The following is a 21617-nucleotide window of genomic DNA, read 5'->3' as shown; positions in this document are numbered from 1 at the left end:
ATATAATAAATAGGCATAAAAAAGTAATTTAAACTTAATAATATTTTAGAATAATAGTGTATAATTGTTAAAATTTTTGCAATTTTATATATCTAAAATTTTATTATAAAAATAGTTTTTATTACATATAAATAAATAATTTCTCTCTTTTTCTGTCTTCAATACATTCGAATAATATATATGTCACACTGATGTTGGATGGATTAAGCAAGGAGAAATATCTTTTGGCGGCAAAACGTCCTCTCCAATTACTCGCGGATGAAACATCACGGGATCTCGAGGCGGACGTTGCAGTACGCGGTTGCACTGCATCTCCGCAAGCAGGCCGCACAGTACACAAGATGCATAACTCGCAGTTGCACGTCCGGCCAAAATGGAGCCATGGGTATATCGATTATGGTATGTCGTCTCAGGTTTCCGGGAGCCGCTGTACCAGCTTCATGGCACTGCATATCAAAGTGGCCGCATTTCGATGAAAGCTCTTAATCCTTTAACACTTATCGACACACTTGCGACTTTGTTGGATATTGACATCATTTTCTAAAGCCTCTTATTACATAAAGAGACATAAAATAATGATAAGCTTTTGGAAATGAAAATTGTTAAAACAAAAAAGAGAGAGAGAAAGAGAGAAACAGATTTTTGACAGTATGAACCGAAAATTGAAGAAAATACTTTACACTTAAATTTTATTCTTATATTTATCCTTAAATAAGGCTCAATATAATTTTAATAATTAGTTTACATAATTTAGTTTTTTTAGCATTATATAATTTTATAGACAAATTTTAAATAAGTAAGTAAGAAAGAGGCAATAGGAGCGAGGAGCCTCTTTCTTACTTACTTATTTATATTTATTAATTCAGAGCTCTTTTGATAATCTTATTACAAATTTTAAAATAAGAAGAAAAAATAAAAAAAATATATAAATTTGTTACATAAACTACTAAAACACTTGTGTCGCAAACATACATAAATGCATAGATACGTATACATTTATCTTATTGTCAGACAAACTGAAAAATTTTTATTTTTATAATATAATAATTCTAATAAATTATTGTATCCATATATATATATATATATATATATATATATATATATATATATATAGTTTAATTATAAGAAACAATTTTTTATTTCTGAGTATAATGCATGTTTACACATAGCACAATCACAGACAATTAAACGCAGAGCGATTTTGGACTAGATTAACGGTTAATAGTTCACGCATCAAAAATTCTGAACCATACAGTAATTTTCCAGCGAGTTATATCATTTATAATATCCATTAATTTCCGATTTGCTTGGCACATTCAATGATTCAATGGCTTGATTTAATTCGCGGCCGAATTTATTCCAGTTTACGTTTCGCTGCTGATCGTTCCTTTTTATCGCGAGCGGTCAGATTTCGTTCAACGAGAGCGAAAAGAGAAAAAAGATCGGTTTATATTGAATGCGCTCGTATGCTAATAAGTATGTAATGGCCTCGTTATGCTAAAAATTTTGTGAAAGCTACGAGCAAATATTGAGATCGTATATTATATTATCGCAATGCACGGAAATTTAAAAATTATTTAATTATATTAAATAATAAAATATTAAAATTGAATTTGTAAAGTCATCATATACCATATATACAACACAAACGTACACATAAAAACGTGATTGTTAGCTTTATACAAAAATAACGTACAAAATAATAATATTCATATAAAGTATATACTATTTCCCTTTTTCATAATGTATTCCGCATGTTTTCTTATGTGTAAATAAATGCGTGAACAGAATTAAATTTTGTTCCAGCGTTTTACTCAAAAATTGTATTTATATTGTTTTTATTGCATGTGAATTTATCACGCGCGAAACATACATTTGAACATATCGCTTTTATATATTTTGTGAAAAAGTGAAATAAATTCTCTTGATAAATTATTCATGAGCTGTTTTATGTGAAGATAAGGTTAAATGTTTTAAAACTTCTTAAAATGAGTACATTGTATAAACTTGTACTCGTCTGTTGTAGATAAATTTATTAGGTTTTGAAAGTTAACCTTACGTCACTTTAAGATAACCGGCTTATATGTACGATGACACGAAAGAAGACTAATGTGAGCGAAAGAGGACTTTCGCCACTCGATCTATAAATAAATCCTTCACCGCTTTTCATATTCCATGAAAGGTGCTTTTTGGTGATAACGGCGGTTTATCTGAGGGAAAATCGTAGTTCGTATATTATTCGCGGTTCTCTTCACTCAACTCGGACATCCATTCTCATTTTAATGTTATCCTTTGTCTATCTTACATCTCTGACATAATCCTCTATAATACGTGATTATAAATCCGACTATATTTTTACTATTCTCATTATTCATCAGTAAGTGGTTGATGTCAAGTTCTTTAATAATACTAAATTATTAACATTCTTTTAAAAAAATAGTAGCGATTACTTTTGTAATCTTTAAATTAGATAAAAATATTACATATATTAATTTTTTAAATGCGTTTTACAACTTGAGTAATATTCTCAATATTTCATTGCAATAGGTTTATTGCAATGAGAAGAATGTAGGTTTTTTAAATTAATTTTCAGATTATAGAAATTTTGAATGTATTAAAATGGTATGTACTATGATTGTTTCAATTTTTTGGCATGAATTCTTTATCTCTTGTTCATAAATTTGTTTGTAGGGATTAAATGTTGATCTTAAATAATTGGCACTCATGTATTTGATTACATATTGTTAAATAACATTATTTAATTTTTTACTTAACAGAATAATTACTGATTTGCACTAAACATCATATTTACGAAATATCACTCGGTTTTTAAATCAAAGACAAATTAATCATGATTCGAAAAATGCTCTTATATAATGTTAATTGACAATGATGTATCGGGTACGATCAGTTGAAGCTTAATGCCGCAAATATTAAATTCTGACGCATTGATTGTAAACTACGACAATTATCGGAGGGATGTTACAGGAAATTGAAATCCACTGGCCGGCGTTCATCTGAAACACGAACGCGCGAATTCTGTTCCGTTTCGCGTCGATCAATCATAGGGCGTTCGCATAGTCCGCAATTCACAATACCAGCGATACGCGTCAATTACCAGGCAATTTCTACCAAACACAATTTGACATAAGGAAACTTTCTTGCTTTTTTCAAATTCAGCATATTCACGCGCGCGCGCATAAAATCCTTAAATCCCTCCGCAAATGTCTTTTCTTCTCGTTTAGAACTTCTAGCCAACCTCGATGCAATTTCGGTCAAATCTTCGAAACGCACGAGTTACTTTCCTCGTGAATATCGACGAGAATATTTCGGTGTACACACAGTTGGAATGCAAATATCGGAGATACGAGGGTTTTGTCGCGCTGTTCTCATTTATATTTTCGATTTTCTTTCTAGCTTTGTCGAAAATTTTACAGTCAGAAACTTGACTGTTTGCATTTCAAGATTCTCTAGAGCATACTAGATACTCTAGCTATTTGTTTGTTGCAACTCGTTAACCATTGTTACTTGTAGACATTTTCCTGTTCTATTTGCGAGAGAGAGTCGAGTTTAGGTTTCAAGAGAAACGTGATCGAAATGAAACTACGTCTCGATATTACTACTATACGTAAGAGAGGAAAATTCAAAGAGCAAGGTTAATTAAATGCAATACAACACTATTAATTACTTCATTAACAATTCAACCTTAATTACACGGTTTATAACAACAAAAGTAAGGTAAACTTGACTGTTGATTGCATGTATTACATACCATTATATACATACGAAACATGCTTTTATAACAATTTTTAAAAGTTTATTGCTAAAGATTTTTGAGAGTTTATGAAAATTGAATTTTTTATTCTTTATATTGATAAATATTGAAGGTAAAACAAAAAGGATTTTTTCTGTAACAATTAAATAATTTAACTTTGATTTAAAATTAAAATTAAAATTATCGATAACAAAAGCTTTATCGGTTTTTGTTATCGACAAGTTTAATTTAATCAATATTCCGTAATTTAATTATAAATAATTATAAATTATAATAATTATAATTTAATGCGGTATTAAAAGAATAAAGGCTGCAAAAAGCTTTGTTTGATTTAAAATATAATATCGTGATTGTTTTTATAAAATAGATCGAAAGTCGTTCAACTTGTTTTCTTAGATAAACTGAAGAGATTATCGCGGCTACAATGCATGTCAATTGAAAAATTTAAAATATCAGATAAATAGTTTGTTCAAAATTTAAAAGTCAAGTGTTAAACCGACATTCCATGCATGATCAGCAGATATTTTTCTTACTGCAAATCACGAAGAAGATATAAGATAAAGATATGAACGGATCTTTCGCGTTTCGGTGATCGTGCGATCGTTCGGTCACGAAAGTAATCTGCTTGGAAAAAAGGTGCGGAAATGTCTCCACGGGGGAAGTTGCTCGCACCCCTGTCCTCGAGTTTTCAATTCCGGGACGTCGATAAAGTCTCGTCGCTTCGCATTTCTGTTAAGAAAGTCTTAGGATTTTCTCGCGCAGTCGCTCCTGCGCGATCATAAAGATAATAACGTACTCTCACGTGATATATCCTCCCATACCTTCCTCTAGTCTCACATTTGCGGAAATGGCAAAAATGATTTATAATATTTAGTAGAGCACATCTAGGAGTGAATTATTTAATCTATCATTTTATGTAAATAAAAACGAAAAAGAGAATTCTAGTTAGCAAAAAGATTTTTGTTGATTATTATTATATATATATTTTCGTATTATATTGATCAAATTGAAATTTTTTTTTTTATTGTACTTTATAAATTAATTTCTGCAATTATACATTTTGACAGTAACACAAAATATATAAAGAAATAAATATGTTATTAGATATATTATTAAAGAAATAATATTATTTATTTACACATTATTTACACTAAAATATCATTAATGTTAAATAATTGAAATACACATTTTTATTATTAATATCTAATTTTTTTAATATCTAATTTTTCTTATTATTTTATATCTTTGTATAAAAAATACATATGTATTACAACAATTCCTTATAATCTACATATCTCATTAAGCAGTTTTAATCACTTTGATAAATGTTATGTATATGATCGCAAATAAGATGTTTATTTTCTAAAGTTTAGTATGTTTGAAGTGAAATTACCTCTGCCCTTAGCCTAAAATAATATCGCGATTATTTTCATAAAATACATTAGAAGTGGTATTTAGCTTGTTTTCTTAGGATGAGAATGAAGAGATAATCGCTATTTGGAGATGATTCCAGAAGCAGTGCTTTTGTACCCAAACAATTCTTACTAAGCTGCGATGTTAGAGATGGAATATTATTGCATTTTGACGTGTTGTATAAAATAAGCATATCGTTAGGAAAATCAATAAAAAGTAAACGGAAACCAAGAAAACGTAAAAGTGAAAATTAACGACGTGAAGCAGGTATCGGAAGTGCTATGAAATGAAAATTGAAGATGTGAATGAGCCAATTTCTTATTCAATTTACTGAGAGAACGGCTCAATACATCACCAATGCGCCAATTTAATTTTGCATTATACGGCTTTTCCTGATCAAACAGCAAGTAGTACTTTATTAACGCTTCGTTCCCCCAATATACACTCTGCGTAAGATATACGAGTACTCTATAAACTTCCAAACAAATTAAAATGTTTACATATTTCAATAGAAAGCAAGCGAATAGAATTGGATTTTTTTAAATTTAATAATTACAAAAGATAGGGCGCAATACAATTTTTGAAATTTATATATCAATTGTATAAATTTTTATTAAAAGATTTCTTAAAATACAAAAAATAGAATTTAAAAATTTTTTAAAAATTTAACATAAAAAGACAAATGCATTAATTAGGAGAGAAAAAGATTTTTTTGCATGTAAAAAAAATTTTTCAAACATTATAAAAATGAAAAAAAATCAGTAAAAAAATTATGTGTAAGATCGTATTGTATTACAAACGTTCTTCCCCTTTAAAGTTCTCGATTCGATACAATTGAAATACCACTTTTACGTTTTCTCCGAACAAATCTGATGTAGATAGGGTGACAGGAAGTAAAGGATTCGAGATTAAACTGGAGAGTGATACAAGCACATTTAGTTTAGTACTTTATTCTCTTCGGAAAACATTTGTAGAATTCGTTGACATATTGATCTAATCATGTCGATTGCCACGCTTGTCGACATTCTCTGTCGACAAAAAAAAACCATTGGGTCGGACGGGATTTACATTACTCTCAGAAATTGTACCATGACTCGTATCAGGGGTTGTTTGGGAAAACACTTGAGTGTAAGTTCCGTGGTATGCCCTACCTAATTGGTTTTCCGTGTACTGGCGTGTGTTTCTCGATGATCCCAACAGGCAACGTGAGCAAGGAGGAACGTGGGAATTGTGCTTACTCATCCAGCTAGGTGGAATTGCAGCCGCTTGACAATAACGACTTGCGATGTTTAGTACACATGTGACAAATCGCTTCGAAGCGTCCAGTCTTGTATTATGCTGGTAGACTAGAACGTGGGATGCTACATAGTATGACTAATGCTAAATCATCCTCTTAATCCAACATACTCATTATGTAAATTATTAATATAATGGCATACGTGGCTTTTGTAATTTGGATCAATAGTGTTAGAGTCAAAGAGAAATATATTATGTTAAATGCAAAATATATTTCCATCAAAAAATATGTACATTATATGTTGTAGTTGTATATTAATATACGTTGAAGATTAATATGTTTGATCTTGCAGCTATATTTTTTCTATTTCATATATTTCCGTTTTATGTAAAATTATCTCAGAACAGATAGAATAGCGTATCACATATTTTTGTTTTGTATGTACAAGTGTTTTTATTGTATTAATTTGTATATTCAATATTAATTAGTGAGATAACGTAATGTAGATAGATAAAGAAGTATGATTCAATCACAATAAAAGTGCATAATATATAAACTAGTAAAATATAGAAAATGATGAAAACTTAAAAAGTATTCTTATGCTAATGGCTACTTCCTATGGGAAGCGGAAATGAAGATTCGCAATCGGTTTGCACACGCTAACGAGGATTACTCAAAGTAACCCTCAACTATGATCGATGTGCCGACTTTGTATCGTAATAGCGGGTTTTGCGGATTCAGTAACAGTTTTATTCAGAAATTTTTTTGGATCCGAAAAAATTATGAGCAACTTAATTTTTGTATCTCTACCTGCATTACGATTGTAAGAGGTCAACTAAAAATTTTCAACATTATTTGAGCCATAACGTTACTTATCGTAATCTATTACGACGTATTTGATGATATATATTATTATGACAGAAATGAAATAGCATCTTTGCACTGAAGTGCAACAAGATGATTATCACTACGACTTTCTACGAACTGCTTTGTGCATTTCTATCTGAGTTACGCCGTGCACTTTGCAAGGAGTACTAAGTTCCACCGCACATCAGGATTTAATGGCGAGCAAGTACGCTTGAGAACTCGAAGAATCCATTAGGAGTCGCGCCGAGCTTATGGACAGAGAAAAGGGGTGGCCAAGAACAAAAATAGACGAATGTAGATACGAATAGCTTTATTTGAATTTGATGTTTTAATAATTTCCGATCCGCGTGGCGCACAGTTGCTATGAATTGCGTTTTAAAGATGGATTTTAACGGATAGCGCAAACGAATGGGAAATTGACGAGTAATGAGATTTTAGATGAAGCTTCGACACTCGACGTAGCTATCGATAATCAATGCGTGTATATGTATACACACACACACACACACACCCATATATACATATATAAACATATATACATATATATATATATATATATATATATATTTATATTAAATATAATAAATATTAAAACTTAATATTTTTAAACAATTTTTGCGTGACATTTCTAATTATGATGAAAAAAAACGCTAAGATTTGTCGGTCGACATACAAATAAATCTGCATTATTTTAGCAGGTGAAATATGGTATATGTATAATAAACAAGTTTCATAACAATTCTACTAAAATTATAAGAAAAATAATCCAAAAGTTTAAAAAAAGTGTTAAAGCTTGCTTTTATCCTTCTATAATAAACATTAGCATAACGCGTTAAGATGTTAAAAGACAACTCTTCTCTTGGAAAATTCTGTTTAAATCCACTGTTAAACTTGACTTTTTAAAGAGGTAAAGAAGAGAACAGAGGGACAAATGTTTACCCTTTATCGTACATCCTGATTTTACATTGAAAAATAAAAGGATCTTGGTTGGCTGTCGACAGGCCCCTATAGATATAAAATATCATCTTTGACATTATCCCTCGTCTTTACGGCGATGATTCTTGAACAAACTGACGACAGCCGTCGAGAATCTTCTCGCAGTTTATACCTTGTCCTTTTTGCGTTTTATACTTCACAGTCGCGACTTTCACAACTTTTCTTTTAAACCATTAAAGATCAGTCTTCATAATGCATACATAAATTTTCTTTGCAACTTGACCTACGAAAGAGAAAAGTTTATTAAGCGAACATGTATATGCAATGTTTGTGCAACACTTTTCTACAAGATGCATAAATATAGAGAAGAGTATGAGATATCGTATGACATTTCGTAATGATATTTAAATTTTCTATTTTTTAGTGTCATAAATAATAGTAAATTTTCATAAATTAAAAAAGTATTTAATATATTATGTTTTAGATATTTAAGTAACAAATACCATTCAGATATTTTGACATATTTATATTTTTACACAACATTCATAACAAATATTATAAGATAAAATCTTGATATTTTTAATTTATTTTGATTACTACGTATAAACACACAGGAATATTTATTATTTATAGTTCATATATTACTATTTTTCATGTTATTTTTCTCTTTTCTTTTCATTTTCCTTTTAACTTTAAAAAATATTATTAGAACAAAAATAAGATTATTGAAGGCATTATGAATCATAGCAATGTTTTTGAAATATCGAATTATGAAATCTAGAATTATTATATCTAAATTTCGAAAAACTACATTGATTGCTCTTATTAAATTCTTTGAAGGCTATTTCTATAAAAACTTTTAGGCCAAGACTTTGAAGAACTTAGGGAACTCGAGGGAGGGCATTCCACCTTCCCCGAAAAAAAGTTCATGCTATTACTGAAATAGAAATTTCGATTTATTTAGTTTTTTTTTTTTACGTATAACGTCGGCGGAGAGACCGATGTTTTATATATATATATATACTTTTAACGCTAATATTTTTAATAATTTATATTTTATAATAGCATTTTACTCAATAATACATTCAATACTTCTAGTTACAATACATTTATTTTTTATAACTTCTAAAAGTTACATATTTCAATTAATTAAATATATATTTCAATTAAATAACTTTAAATAACTTTTAAAAATTATATATTTCAAATAATTAAATATATATTTTAATTAAATAACCGTCTATTAGTAAAATAATAGACATATGATGCATTGAATATTTTTAGTTATATTTATTTTTTATGACTTTTAAAAGTTATTATATGTCTATTATTTTTACTAATGGGCAGTTATTGAATTAAAATATATATTACATATTTTACATTTTAGCATAAAACCACTTAATTGCCTAATTTAATTTAAGTCATAAAGATGAAATATTAAAACATAAAGCATTAACATCAAACACACAGATAATTACAAAAAACAACAAATTTAAATTCTTAACATGTATTTATAAAAATTGCTTATTTTATATTATTTTATATTATTTTATATTGTTTGATTTTATAGAAAGGTTTTTGCAAATTGACTAAAAATTTTCAAGTATAATAATTTCGATTATCATTTAAACTAAAATTAGATTATAAAATTAACATTTCTTACCATTTAAACTAAAATTAGATTATAAAATTAACATTTCTTACCATTATACTCATACAAAATGCAATATACTGTTTTATTTGTACAAACTAAAAATTATAGAGAAACATTTTAACGTGTGAGAATTTTCTTGATAAACGGTATACTTGTACGTTCAAAGATGCACTATGATGATGTAATTTCCACTAATATATGCTTAATTAATCTATTTTTTTATTAGCTTGAAGAACGTGTTGATGCTTTTTCACTCAACTCTCTTCTGTTCTCTTCAATATACTTGCGTTTTAATGAAGAGCTAGCGTATGTTGAAGATATATTGTAATTACAAATGTAAAATTTGCATATAATCTTTTTATAATTTTTTTTCTTTTAGATATTTAATATAAATGATTTTACAAGTACATATCTTCTAATACAGTGTCTTTTTGGAAATTATTGGTTTACATGTTAAGGAGCAAAAGAGACAGAGAGGAAAGAAAATGATAAATTTAACAAATACTTTTAATATTTTATTTAAAATTAATACATATGTATATGTGGCAGGAAATTTGCGAAACGTTTATAATAACTTAGTCTATGAGATTATTATAAAAACAGCTTAAAGAACTCTCGCAAACAACTCAATGTCATTAGGGACGAAAATTAAAATTTTCGCGATTTTATTTTTGTGATGTCTCCATGTCTACCGTATGGTGTTTTAATTAAAAACTAATTAAATTGCCTTTCCCCGCTTTTTTTACGGGTCAACTAATTTTAACCAATTAAAAATCATATTTTAACAATCAAGAGCTGAAAAATTAATAATTGCGATAAAAAAATATTTATAAAAAAAATAATGGTACTGATAATGAAATATATTTATGTGAACAAAAATACATAGAATTAAATATAGAATAGACACACACACGCACACACATAAAGAATTAATTTCGAATTAATTATTATATATCACACACACACACACACACACACACACACACACACACACACACACACACACACACACACACACACACACAAGACTAAATTTGCTAACTCTAAAGAAATCGTATATAAATTGCAAATTGTAGATTTGAAAATTATATGCAAAAGATGAATAATTGGATTGAAAGAATTGTGAATATCATATGAATTATTCCTTGTTATAATATTTTACAAATATCTGATTTCACGATTGCAAAATCTATCTTGCATTACTAGACGAGACATCGTCAGATATGATCGATCTCATACGAAGAGATGAAAGTCGCATTCGACTCTTTTCGGTGAATTGAGTTTAATATCTGGAAGGATTGGTTTTTTTTTTACTGGAGGGCGAAGGCCGAGAGGCATAAAGAAAAAGGTAAAACAGAAAATGTGCGGATGAAAGCTAAAAAAAGGAAGGCGGAGTATGAAGTGCAAAATAAACGAGAAAGAAAGAGAGAAAAAGAAAAGAAACATAGAAAGTATATAATGCAAAAGATAGAGGTTGAACACATCGGGAATAATGTAATATCGATTTTTCAAGTCTCTTTTTTTCATTGTCTGCAGCCTCGAGATGCTGAAGGGCATTGATAGTAATTTGAAAGTTAAAATTTCCAAGTAAATTTTTTCCAAAATTTATGTCGTAATTTACATATATTACGCGTATACATTTATTGAAATTGATAGTATCACTTAATCTATTCGATTCATTAATGAAAAAGTTGTGGTCATGATGGAAAATTTATACACTCATGAATGTTCACATAAATCGCGATATTTCATTGAAAGCAGTAGAATGCATTAATTCTGATAGTATCTTGTTTAAATTCAGTGCTTTCTATATTTAACCGGAGCTGTTTAAATCTCATATTATATATCATATATGACTGAAATAGCCATGTTTGAGCGCCAAATTTGCGGCTTAAAAATATACACTTTTCAAGTTTAATTTATGCTCTCAGAATAAACAGCTGATGAAGGCGCTACATTATTTTACCACGGACATAATTCTTTTTATAAAACAGCTGGCAGCAATCGTGCTTCCGAAATAGAAATCCCCGCAACGATTTCAATCGGACAATTAATTTTCGCCAGTGGATTGGAACGTGCGGAAACCTCGATGAGAAGCGCGCCTTTTGTCTCGCGATCTGTTGAATTCGCTGAATTTTTTCACAATACCGAATGAAATTATCGAGTCTCGTTATGGTGGCGCTTCCACTCCAACGATCTATCTTTCTCAATCATACTCCACCTTTCCGATTCGCTGATATTACCATACAATCGCTTTTACGCTCGTTTAACTTCACCTTATTCATTCAAGTCGTATTTACGGTTGATGCGCATTGCATTTGCACCAGCCTTGTATTTTGCGTCTCAAATATAACTCTACTACTATCGTGCATATTCCAGATAATTAACTCGTGATGTTCTGTTAATGCGGAAATGTATACGTATCCTTCCAAGAAGGGTTTATTAGGATTAGAAACGCACTTGTGATACTATTGTTGATGCATTGCAAAAGCCATTTACAGCACTGTGGAAAATCAAGAGAAAGAGAGAGAGAAAGACATATTATTCCAAATTTATATATATATATATAATTCTTTTTAAAATATATATTGTATATTGTTTCACAAATTATATATGTTATAAAATAACGCAAATCTTGATTGTATTCATAATGAAACAAATAATTTATACATAAATTCAATTTTCTATGTTGAAATTTTGTAAGTATTCGATTATATATACTCTTATATCCATTTATGCGGAAATTGGATGGTTACATAAAAAAATTAATAAATCTAATACGTTTTGGGATTTATAATAGAATTTGACATTGTGCACAAAGCATTCTCTAGGTCTTTTAAAATATAAAATTAATAATTAATCTGTGAGTTAAAGTAAAGATTTGCTTTGTAGATTTAAAATTTTTATTTTCATGAATTTTTATACTATTGTACCTATTGTATGTTTAAAATCGCTATATGTGGGCGCTATATAAAAAAGTTAGTTTGATGTAAGATAATATTTACGACTTTGAGATTATATTATCAATAAAATCTTGAATAAGAGTTGTGAATAGCAAATTTGAAAAGATGCAATATCAATAATTTCTACAGAAATAATATAAGACAATATTTTTTAATAATTTTTCTGAATATTGTTCTTTTATTGTGTATTTGTATGTATATTTGTGTATATACGCGTATACAGTCAATTTTAATAGTATAACTTTTTAATTGACTTATATGTTTCAACACATATTTTGCGTATTATTAAAGCAGCACTTTGCAAACTATAGTTCGGTTGTGTGTGTAGCTTACGTATTTTTTAAATTTATTATTAAGTATAAAAATTTTATCACATTTTGACAAGTTAATAAGCACAAACTGTTTTTGAAAAATAAATTATATATATATATAAAAGACTGTATATATGTGTATTTTTTATCACAGGAAATTTAAATAACATATAAAAGCATATTTATTGATAGCATGTCAATATAGTTGTAACAGTATCTACAATTGTGCTTTTTGTTTTATACCAATTCTGAAGCTAAAACCACCAATTGAATTTCTTGAAGTCTTTGATAGTCAAAGGACTGTTTTTATATTTTTTGCTACCTTTTTTTAAACTCAAGCACACAATTTGCTTCTACTTTCAAAGCATAAAGAAATAATATTTGTTATTAAATATGCATTACATGCACATATACATATATAAGATGAGTCTAAAGAAATATTTATAACTCAACAGCTTTACATTGGCATTATTAGTGAAAAAGAAAACTATATGCATTTTTATTATAATATTTTATTTTTATAGAATAAAAATATTACAGAATGTTATACATATATACTTAAAAATACTTTTTAAAGAAATATCTTTTTTATAAGCATCATTAACATAAATGTAAATAATAGAAAAATATAATTTTATATAATAACAAACTTGTAAAAAATATTCTGAATATCACTATGGATATGAAAGTAAGTTGAACGTGAAAACTAATATATTAAAAATTTTCAGGCTGCAATGTCAATCTTGAAAAATCATCAGAAATATCTATTCTCTTATTGCTGATCTCTTTGATTACTTTCACGATAATCGCCAGATTTTCTGAGACGTACGATAGCATAAAGAGTTATGCGACTTCCGTGAAACTTTATTGAACTACCATGACGGTGACAAATTGCTCGATTTCAACAGCTACGCGATTCCTATCCTTTAACTTTCCGTTTCTATCTGCTTCGGCCCCCGTTTATCAGAAAACTTCAGATTTCACTCTATAATGCATTATGAACTTTGAATACGTCCTAATACATTTATTTTGTTCGTACAATTTGAAAGTTATGCATAGATTTTTAATAGTGATATTAATTTGTTCATCTATTTGTTTATCTATTTACAGTTTTTTTTATTTTTTGAAAAAGATTGGATTTACAAAATATAAAAAATGCTAAAACATTAAATTATATAATATACTTACTTATTATAATAACACTGTACAATTATATGTTACTTGTTTATACTTATTTTATTCGCGGAAGAAAAAAAAGAATTTTATTTCTTTTTTCAGATGCATGTATATTAACATAATAAGTAATAACAAAGAGAAATAATTAAATTCTATAATTAATGTTTCCAAGGTGATTTAAAAAAATTGTTTATAATGCATTACACGATATTTGAAATACTTCGAATGACGAAAGTGTTGTGTGTTTTGTGCGTGTCTGTATGTGTGTAAACATTCAGATTGCAAGGATGGCTGGAAGAAGGACTTTCTATCTTGAAACTGATGATTGGAGTCTGCTTTTGCCACTTCTGCGATCGCAATATCTAAGAAATTGTAAAGGATGGTACGGATCGTCTCAGAAATGAAAACAGTCGGAGTTTTGACCTGTCCTGTCGAAGCAGAGCTAGGATAGAGTAGAATCAAGTATATCGAAGGATTACACGCACGGGTAGATATCTCAATTTCGACCCCAATCATTCGAATTTTACCAGGATAGTGGCGAAGCTTCTCTTTTATTGTCTCTGTTCTCTTTGCGTCTAGGGAGAATCCGAACAGTGTGTCATTGATCGAGTGTAAACCGGTATGAGATTGACAGATGAAACTAAGCAGAAGCTTTCTCTAAGAAGTTTTATCGGGTGTTGTAAACATTCAATCGATCATTCTTTTGTCTATTAAAATTAAAAGAATGAACTATAATACAGAAAATCGCATACAAATTTGTTAAAAATAAAAGCTGTATAAAAAGCAGTTTTAATACTTTTGATATTGAAATGTCACTTTTGTATGTGTGTGTGTGTCATATTTGAAATACTATATTATATCATAACATAATGTTTTTCAAATAAAAAAATATACAACATTATAATAATATACTATCTTATAATAATTTAATTCTTTAATAATTTGCTCTTTAAAACATTTCGTTAAAATTTCAATATCAAAAGGACAGTAAGACAAATCCAATTACTAACGGAGTATCTAAACAAGCGATTTTTCTCTTTTGTTTATTATGAATTTTATTCCCTTGAGCATAATAAAAGAGTCGAATAAATCAATATTTGAATTGAACGAGTCACAACGACCACTTTCTCTTTTGCTTTGACGATTGATCTATACACATTGGCTAAAATGGATACCGATCAGTCTTTTAAGCGATATGTCAAAAAAAGTTTCAAGAGATATTGAATCTTGTATTTTATAAAAGTCTTTGTAAGTTAAACACATACATATTTCTTTATTTTTTTTCTGAATGCGATTGAAAGCTTGATTGCGGATTTGGCACATTTCCCATAGCTTTCAATAAGCAACTTTCAGTAAGCTATCGATTCGGTTGTCAATCAAAAAAACTAGGTAGCTCTTAATACATGACAACAAAAACACATAATTATCAATTTTAATATATTGTAAAGCTCGTAAAAATTAAGCATGTACTAAACATATTTGATTCTTACAATTAGAATAACTAAATATTGCAACTATAATAGTAAAAATGTAATTTTTTAAATGCTTTAGAATTTTGCAAAATAATATTGATTTAATATTTTTTAAAAACTTTATATACTTTCTGCGCGTGAAGATTTTTTTCATAACATTCCATATACTAATTTTAATGAAATTAGATTGTAATTTTTTAATATTTTCATAATGCATGTAAAATAAGTATAATTAATAATAATAATATTAAAATAATATTAGCATTTACTCGCACTTATACTTATGAGTGATTTAGTCGTAACATTTAAAGCTTATAAGCTTACTGTATGTTTAAAATCCAAGCTCTTTGATTTCATACATAATATTTCTTTAGCAAATATATTATCTCTCTTCTATATATAATCACATTTGAAAAATAAAATTAGAGAAGGCATAGATTATATTTCGTTCTTCTGAAAATTTTATCGCTCTGTATAACCAATTCGTTGAACGAGTAAGCGGCATGCAATCGATCATTTTTTATTCGTAGTTCAAACTCGTTTGTATTCCTTTGTATTTCATTTCGTCCCTTTATTCGATATAGTACGAAATTCTTTTTCTCGCCTATCTTCTAAATATAACCAATACATTATTCTTAACTTTCTCGTCCGAGTAAAACGATATTTTTGCTTGAGAGGCTATCTTCCGTAACACTTTTCGATGGTACTTTTCGGCAAGTACCCGCGGATCAAATCAAAGACGTGAAACATACTATTTCTAAAGCACTATTGTTGACGAAAAGCTTTTTCTTTCGCTGAATTACTCGCGAACAAGGCGCATTACTCACAAAGCAGGGAAATGGTGGAGCATCTTTGCCATAAAAATTGATATTACTCATATAAAATTGATTTTACTTTTTGAACAAATTTTAACAAAATAACATTAAATTACAGTGGTCTATTTATTAAAAAAATTTAAACCATAATTTTTTAAATCTTTGAACAGTTCGTCGTGTAAAAGATAATAACAAAATTACAAGAATATTTTAATATGAATTTCTGAATTGAAAGAAAAAGAATACAGGAGAAAAAAAATATAAATTCTAATTAATTTATTCCTTTTATATTCTTCTTCTTTCAATTTACAAATTTAAAAGAAAATTAGGAGAATTATGCGAGGAAAAATGTAATACAATCATATGTAAATACACATAATTAGATATGAAAAGATCTGATAACATATGTAATTCTATGTGATTATATATAATAAAAATGATTTTATATGACCATATATGTTTATATATAATCATATTCGGCTAGATATGAAAACAGATCTAGCCGAATATATATAAAGATAAGATCATACCACGCCAAATTTTGGATACTATTATATATATATATATGATTAGATCATATCGCCAAATTTCAGATAATTATATTTGAACAAATCATATTACATATGACCAGATTGCTTCAAATTTCAAATTTATATGTAATTATATATGATCCTATATAATCACATAAGTCCATTTTTTCAAGTACTTTTAAAGCTAGGTTCTCGTGTCGAGATACAATACAATTGTTTTAATAAATTAAAATAATTAATAAATTAATAATTTAATAAATTAAAAATTGCTTTCTAATTTAATAAAAGTCAATATTAAAGTATTGATTTTAAAATTAATATTTTAATATTGATTTTAATAGAAAGCAATTTTTGTAACGCTTTCCCTGATAAGATGAAAATGGACTATTTTATTTCTTACAATATAAGTTTAATGATAAAAGTGAGCTCAAAGTACCGATTAAACATTGCATCTCAATTATGCGTCAGAATTCCGCGAAATTATTTGCATGGCGATTACTGTCATAGGTTGCACCAATGCTCTACATTCTTTCTCGGAGCAGTGGCACGCTTCGCTGAATTCTGGCATGTTCGATAAAATGCCGTTCAATCTCAGTTGAGGCGTTGAATGTTTAGCGTATTACATGTGTTCTTGAATGTGAACTGGTAAAATGACATCACATAAAGAAATATATGTATTCGTATTTATCGAAATTTATTGATAGATTCAGTTAATTGTATTTGTTTTTATTGAAATCCGTGCACAAAAATATTTCATATCGAAGATGTCTTCCATCTTTAGTAGATTAAATAATAGATTATATTGTCTTATGTGCCTCATAGTTTAATTAAAAAGGCTACAGCTGGATAAGCATATTAAAAATGCCCCCGATGAGTTTTTAAATAACATTTAGCCTGTCATGTCCTTACTGTAAAAAAAAATTTCCTCAAAATTTCAGCTCCCTAATTTTATTATTTCCTAAGTTATCGAGAAAAACGTCATTTTCAGTTTTTATTTTTTTTTCTGTAAATATTTAAGATGATCCCATACCGATTTTTTCTGAACATTTATCAACAAAAGACACAAAAAAAATATTTTTTTATTAATCTCGAATAAATGATCTATTTTAAAAGAAAGAATGAAATTAAGAAATTGCTTTTTTAACATGTTCCTTTCGAAGTTCAATCACTAAACTTTCAGAGAATATTTTATATGTCTCAATACTCTCAAATTTTTTCCGTCTACAGCCTTTAACTGCTTTTAGATAAAAATTTAGATAATTATTCGCATACGCTGTTCACGCGATAAGAAATATTTTCAAGTAGGACGAATTCAATCATAAGACAAATGTTGGAATAATTACGTTAGTCGATTACACAATATACATTTCTACGCTAAAATATCCTCTAATCGTTGTCATAAAGAACCTACGATAAGTATGCTCTCGAACGACGAGCTTAAATTAAATGAAAGACTCGAATTAAATTGCAAAATTACGTCCTCAAATAGCTTTCAGAGAAGACAAAAGAGAGACATTAGAAAATCGAAGCACGCCGTAAGCAAAAGTGAAATTTGTTTAACAAAGTAATTTTGCCAGTGTTTTCTTGTCTTCTCATCTGCATCGTCGAATGAAATTACAGGCGCACAAGCAGGTACGCGATCAACAACTTTTCCTTGAGAGAGAATGACGTGTACTTGAAAAAGCCAGAGTATGTAAAAGCAATGAGCACCTCAAAGCGAGCAGGTGAAAAAAATTAAAGAGTAATGTATTAATAATCGTTTTTTTCTCGTCGTTTTAGAATAAATTATACAATGATTAAATTTAAGATAATTGCTTGAAGAATCTAACGATAAAAATCGAGCTTTTTACGGAAAGAAAATTGGGCAATAAAGATGTGAGACCATACTATGCCGACGAGCAACGAAGTAATTAAAGGAAAAGGGTGTGAGTTACTTTGATCCTCGTGCGACAGCAATACTCTAAGCCGAATTAGGTCGGATCAGGGAGAAAGAAAGATTATGTCTGGCTTAAATGTTCGAAATACACAATGCTGAAAATTATATATATATATATATATATATATATATATATATATTTCCTATTCTTTATTATTTTCTAATGCAACAACACATATTGCGATCATTTTTTAAAAAGACAATTCAAGAGCGATGATCTGAAAAATTTGATCTCTGAACATAAAAGTTTTAACATAACGCGGACAGAGATTTATTGTCGAGGAAAAGCTATTTCATAAGTTCAGAAAAATCGTGACTCGAATAAAAGAGTTTTAAAAAATAAGCAGGAATGGGAGAGGGGAAAATATAACATACAATATATGTACATTTCTGTAAATATTTTGTGCACGTATGATTTATCTCTTTTTGCCATAAATTCATATTTTCAGCGCACAAGCAGGGAATTATATATGACGCTGCTTATCAGTTATTGAAAGTTTTAATTTAAAAAACATCCACTTATAAATCGTTCCAAAATAATTCTTAAAAAACATTGTAGCTGCAATACTAATACTAATAAATCATGTCATAAAAAAATATAAAGAACTCAATTATTACAGATGTGTATAGGACAAACATTTATCTTAATTAATTAAAATAAAATATTAAGTACATCAGTATTGTTTTTTCTTCGGAAACATAATTTAATGCTAATTCAATATTTAATATCTTCAACATCTTCCTATTATTTTAATGTAATCAATGTGTAACATCTACAATTTGATTATATTATCACATATAAAAAAAATATATTTACACATATGCGTTACTCTAGTTTCATACTCGCAAAATAACTTGTAAATGTTATTTTACGTTTTAGTGAGGTATCAACCACGAGCCGCTCGAATAGTTCAGTTTCCATGTCCAAGATGAACTTGCGCAAAATCTTGCTGTGGATGTGGTGTTTCCTGATTACGAGCGAGTGTTACAGCACAAAGAATAGAGGTGAGGACGGCTCGAAGTTGATACGCATCAGTGGTGACATCATTCTCGGTGGGATCTTTCCAATGCATGAGCAGGTAAGAATTTTTACACAAAATGTAACAATACTTCTTGTTAACTTTTGAAATTCAAATTTTTCTTAGCAGAAGAGAGAGCTGAGATTTACAATATTTTATTTTTTAAATTTTTAAAATATTTTAGTAATTGTTTAATAATAGAACTCATAAATTAAATGTAAAATGAAATAAAAGATAAATTTCTTTGACCATTTACATATGTAATTAACTCTTTATTTTCGATATTAAACTAATATTTTATAATTAGATTTTTCGAGCAATTTATATGAAAATATGCACTGTAAAAAAAGTATATTAACATAGGGGTATAACAATAGTTATATGAAGAATAAGTATTATAAAATTACACAATAAATTAAATGTTATACATTTCTGCTTTTACATTTTACTTCTATGTGTAAATATTAAATTAATATGAAATCTTCCTTGTCGGAACTTGCCCCGGAGCGAGTCAATATGCATATATCACAACTCTGCTGCACATTGTATTTGTGTTCACGAAATTGTATTTTTTTATCTTTTTCTTCATTCTTCCTTCTCAAATTACCTCGTAGAAATCGTGCTCTTGTCTTTGCAATTTGTCCACTTAAAAATAACGAATATTTTAAATAAAAATACAACGTCCGTTGCTGATGGTGAAGAAATAAATAAATTCATTCTTGCATTCGTTATTATTACCAATATTAACTGACATAACGAAAGCTTTGTTTAATATAATCGACGAAAAAGTATAAATTTATAGACATAGATACATATACTTTGCACCTTTAGTTATTAAAAGGTAGCTTCATTTTCTCTGCTAATTAATAAAAAAATTAATAAAAAGATAAATAGTGCAAATGTTTATAGATGCAATTTAAGCTTATAACGTGAGTTATATGTATTAAAATTATTGCGCTCTAGCACTTTTTTATCTCATTTCACAATTTATTATAAAAACTGATAAGAAATCAAAATCAACAGTTTTAATTAAAATTGCTTTTTCGAAGTTCCATTATGTTTCATACAGTCAAAAATAAAATACATATATTTTTCCGAAAAAATATATTTTAAAAACAAAATAAGAAAAGTAAATAGAGAGACTAATAATTATTATTAAGTCACATATGACCTCATTTTATCTCGAGCATCACAAACACGAACTCGGTGACATATTTAATATTCACGTTCTGTTGCTTTGCGAGAAATACTGTATTTTGTATTATGTTGACGCGCAGAAAATAAGCCAACTCTCGAAATTATCTAATATATGTTACGCAAAAGTTTGACGTAATCAACCCCAGATCTCGCCTTTGACGTCATATCACGCGCGATTCTGACAAAATATAGTGAGAAACCCTAATACCATTTAAGTGCCATGCAGATATCAAGTGTCTTATCTTCGCAAAATATTTCGCCGAAAAAGAACATAAGAAATAAAGAGAATATATAAGCGCAGCACTGCAAAAATTGC

General features: G+C 28.3%; 1 protein-coding gene across 9 annotated transcripts in view; it reads left to right on the top strand.

The window, feature by feature from the left end:
- The window catches only part of LOC140666700 (metabotropic glutamate receptor 8), a 111834-nt gene that overhangs the window by 17861 nt on the left and 72356 nt on the right, over nucleotides 1-21617 (top strand). For all 9 annotated transcript variants that reach the window (XM_072894180.1, XM_072894177.1, XM_072894179.1 and 6 more), the window contains one exon: nucleotides 19966-20164. In XM_072894180.1, coding sequence (XP_072750281.1) covers nucleotides 20006-20164 — 159 coding nt within the window. In that variant the 5' untranslated portion in view covers nucleotides 19966-20005. The remainder of the gene's footprint in view (nucleotides 1-19965; nucleotides 20165-21617) is intronic.

Source organism: Anoplolepis gracilipes, chromosome 6, assembly GCF_047496725.1.
Source record: "Anoplolepis gracilipes chromosome 6, ASM4749672v1, whole genome shotgun sequence".
NCBI lineage: Eukaryota > Metazoa > Arthropoda > Insecta > Hymenoptera > Formicidae > Anoplolepis > Anoplolepis gracilipes.
The sequence above is the reverse complement of the archived record's forward strand: the minus strand, read 5'-3'. Positions and strand labels throughout refer to the sequence as shown.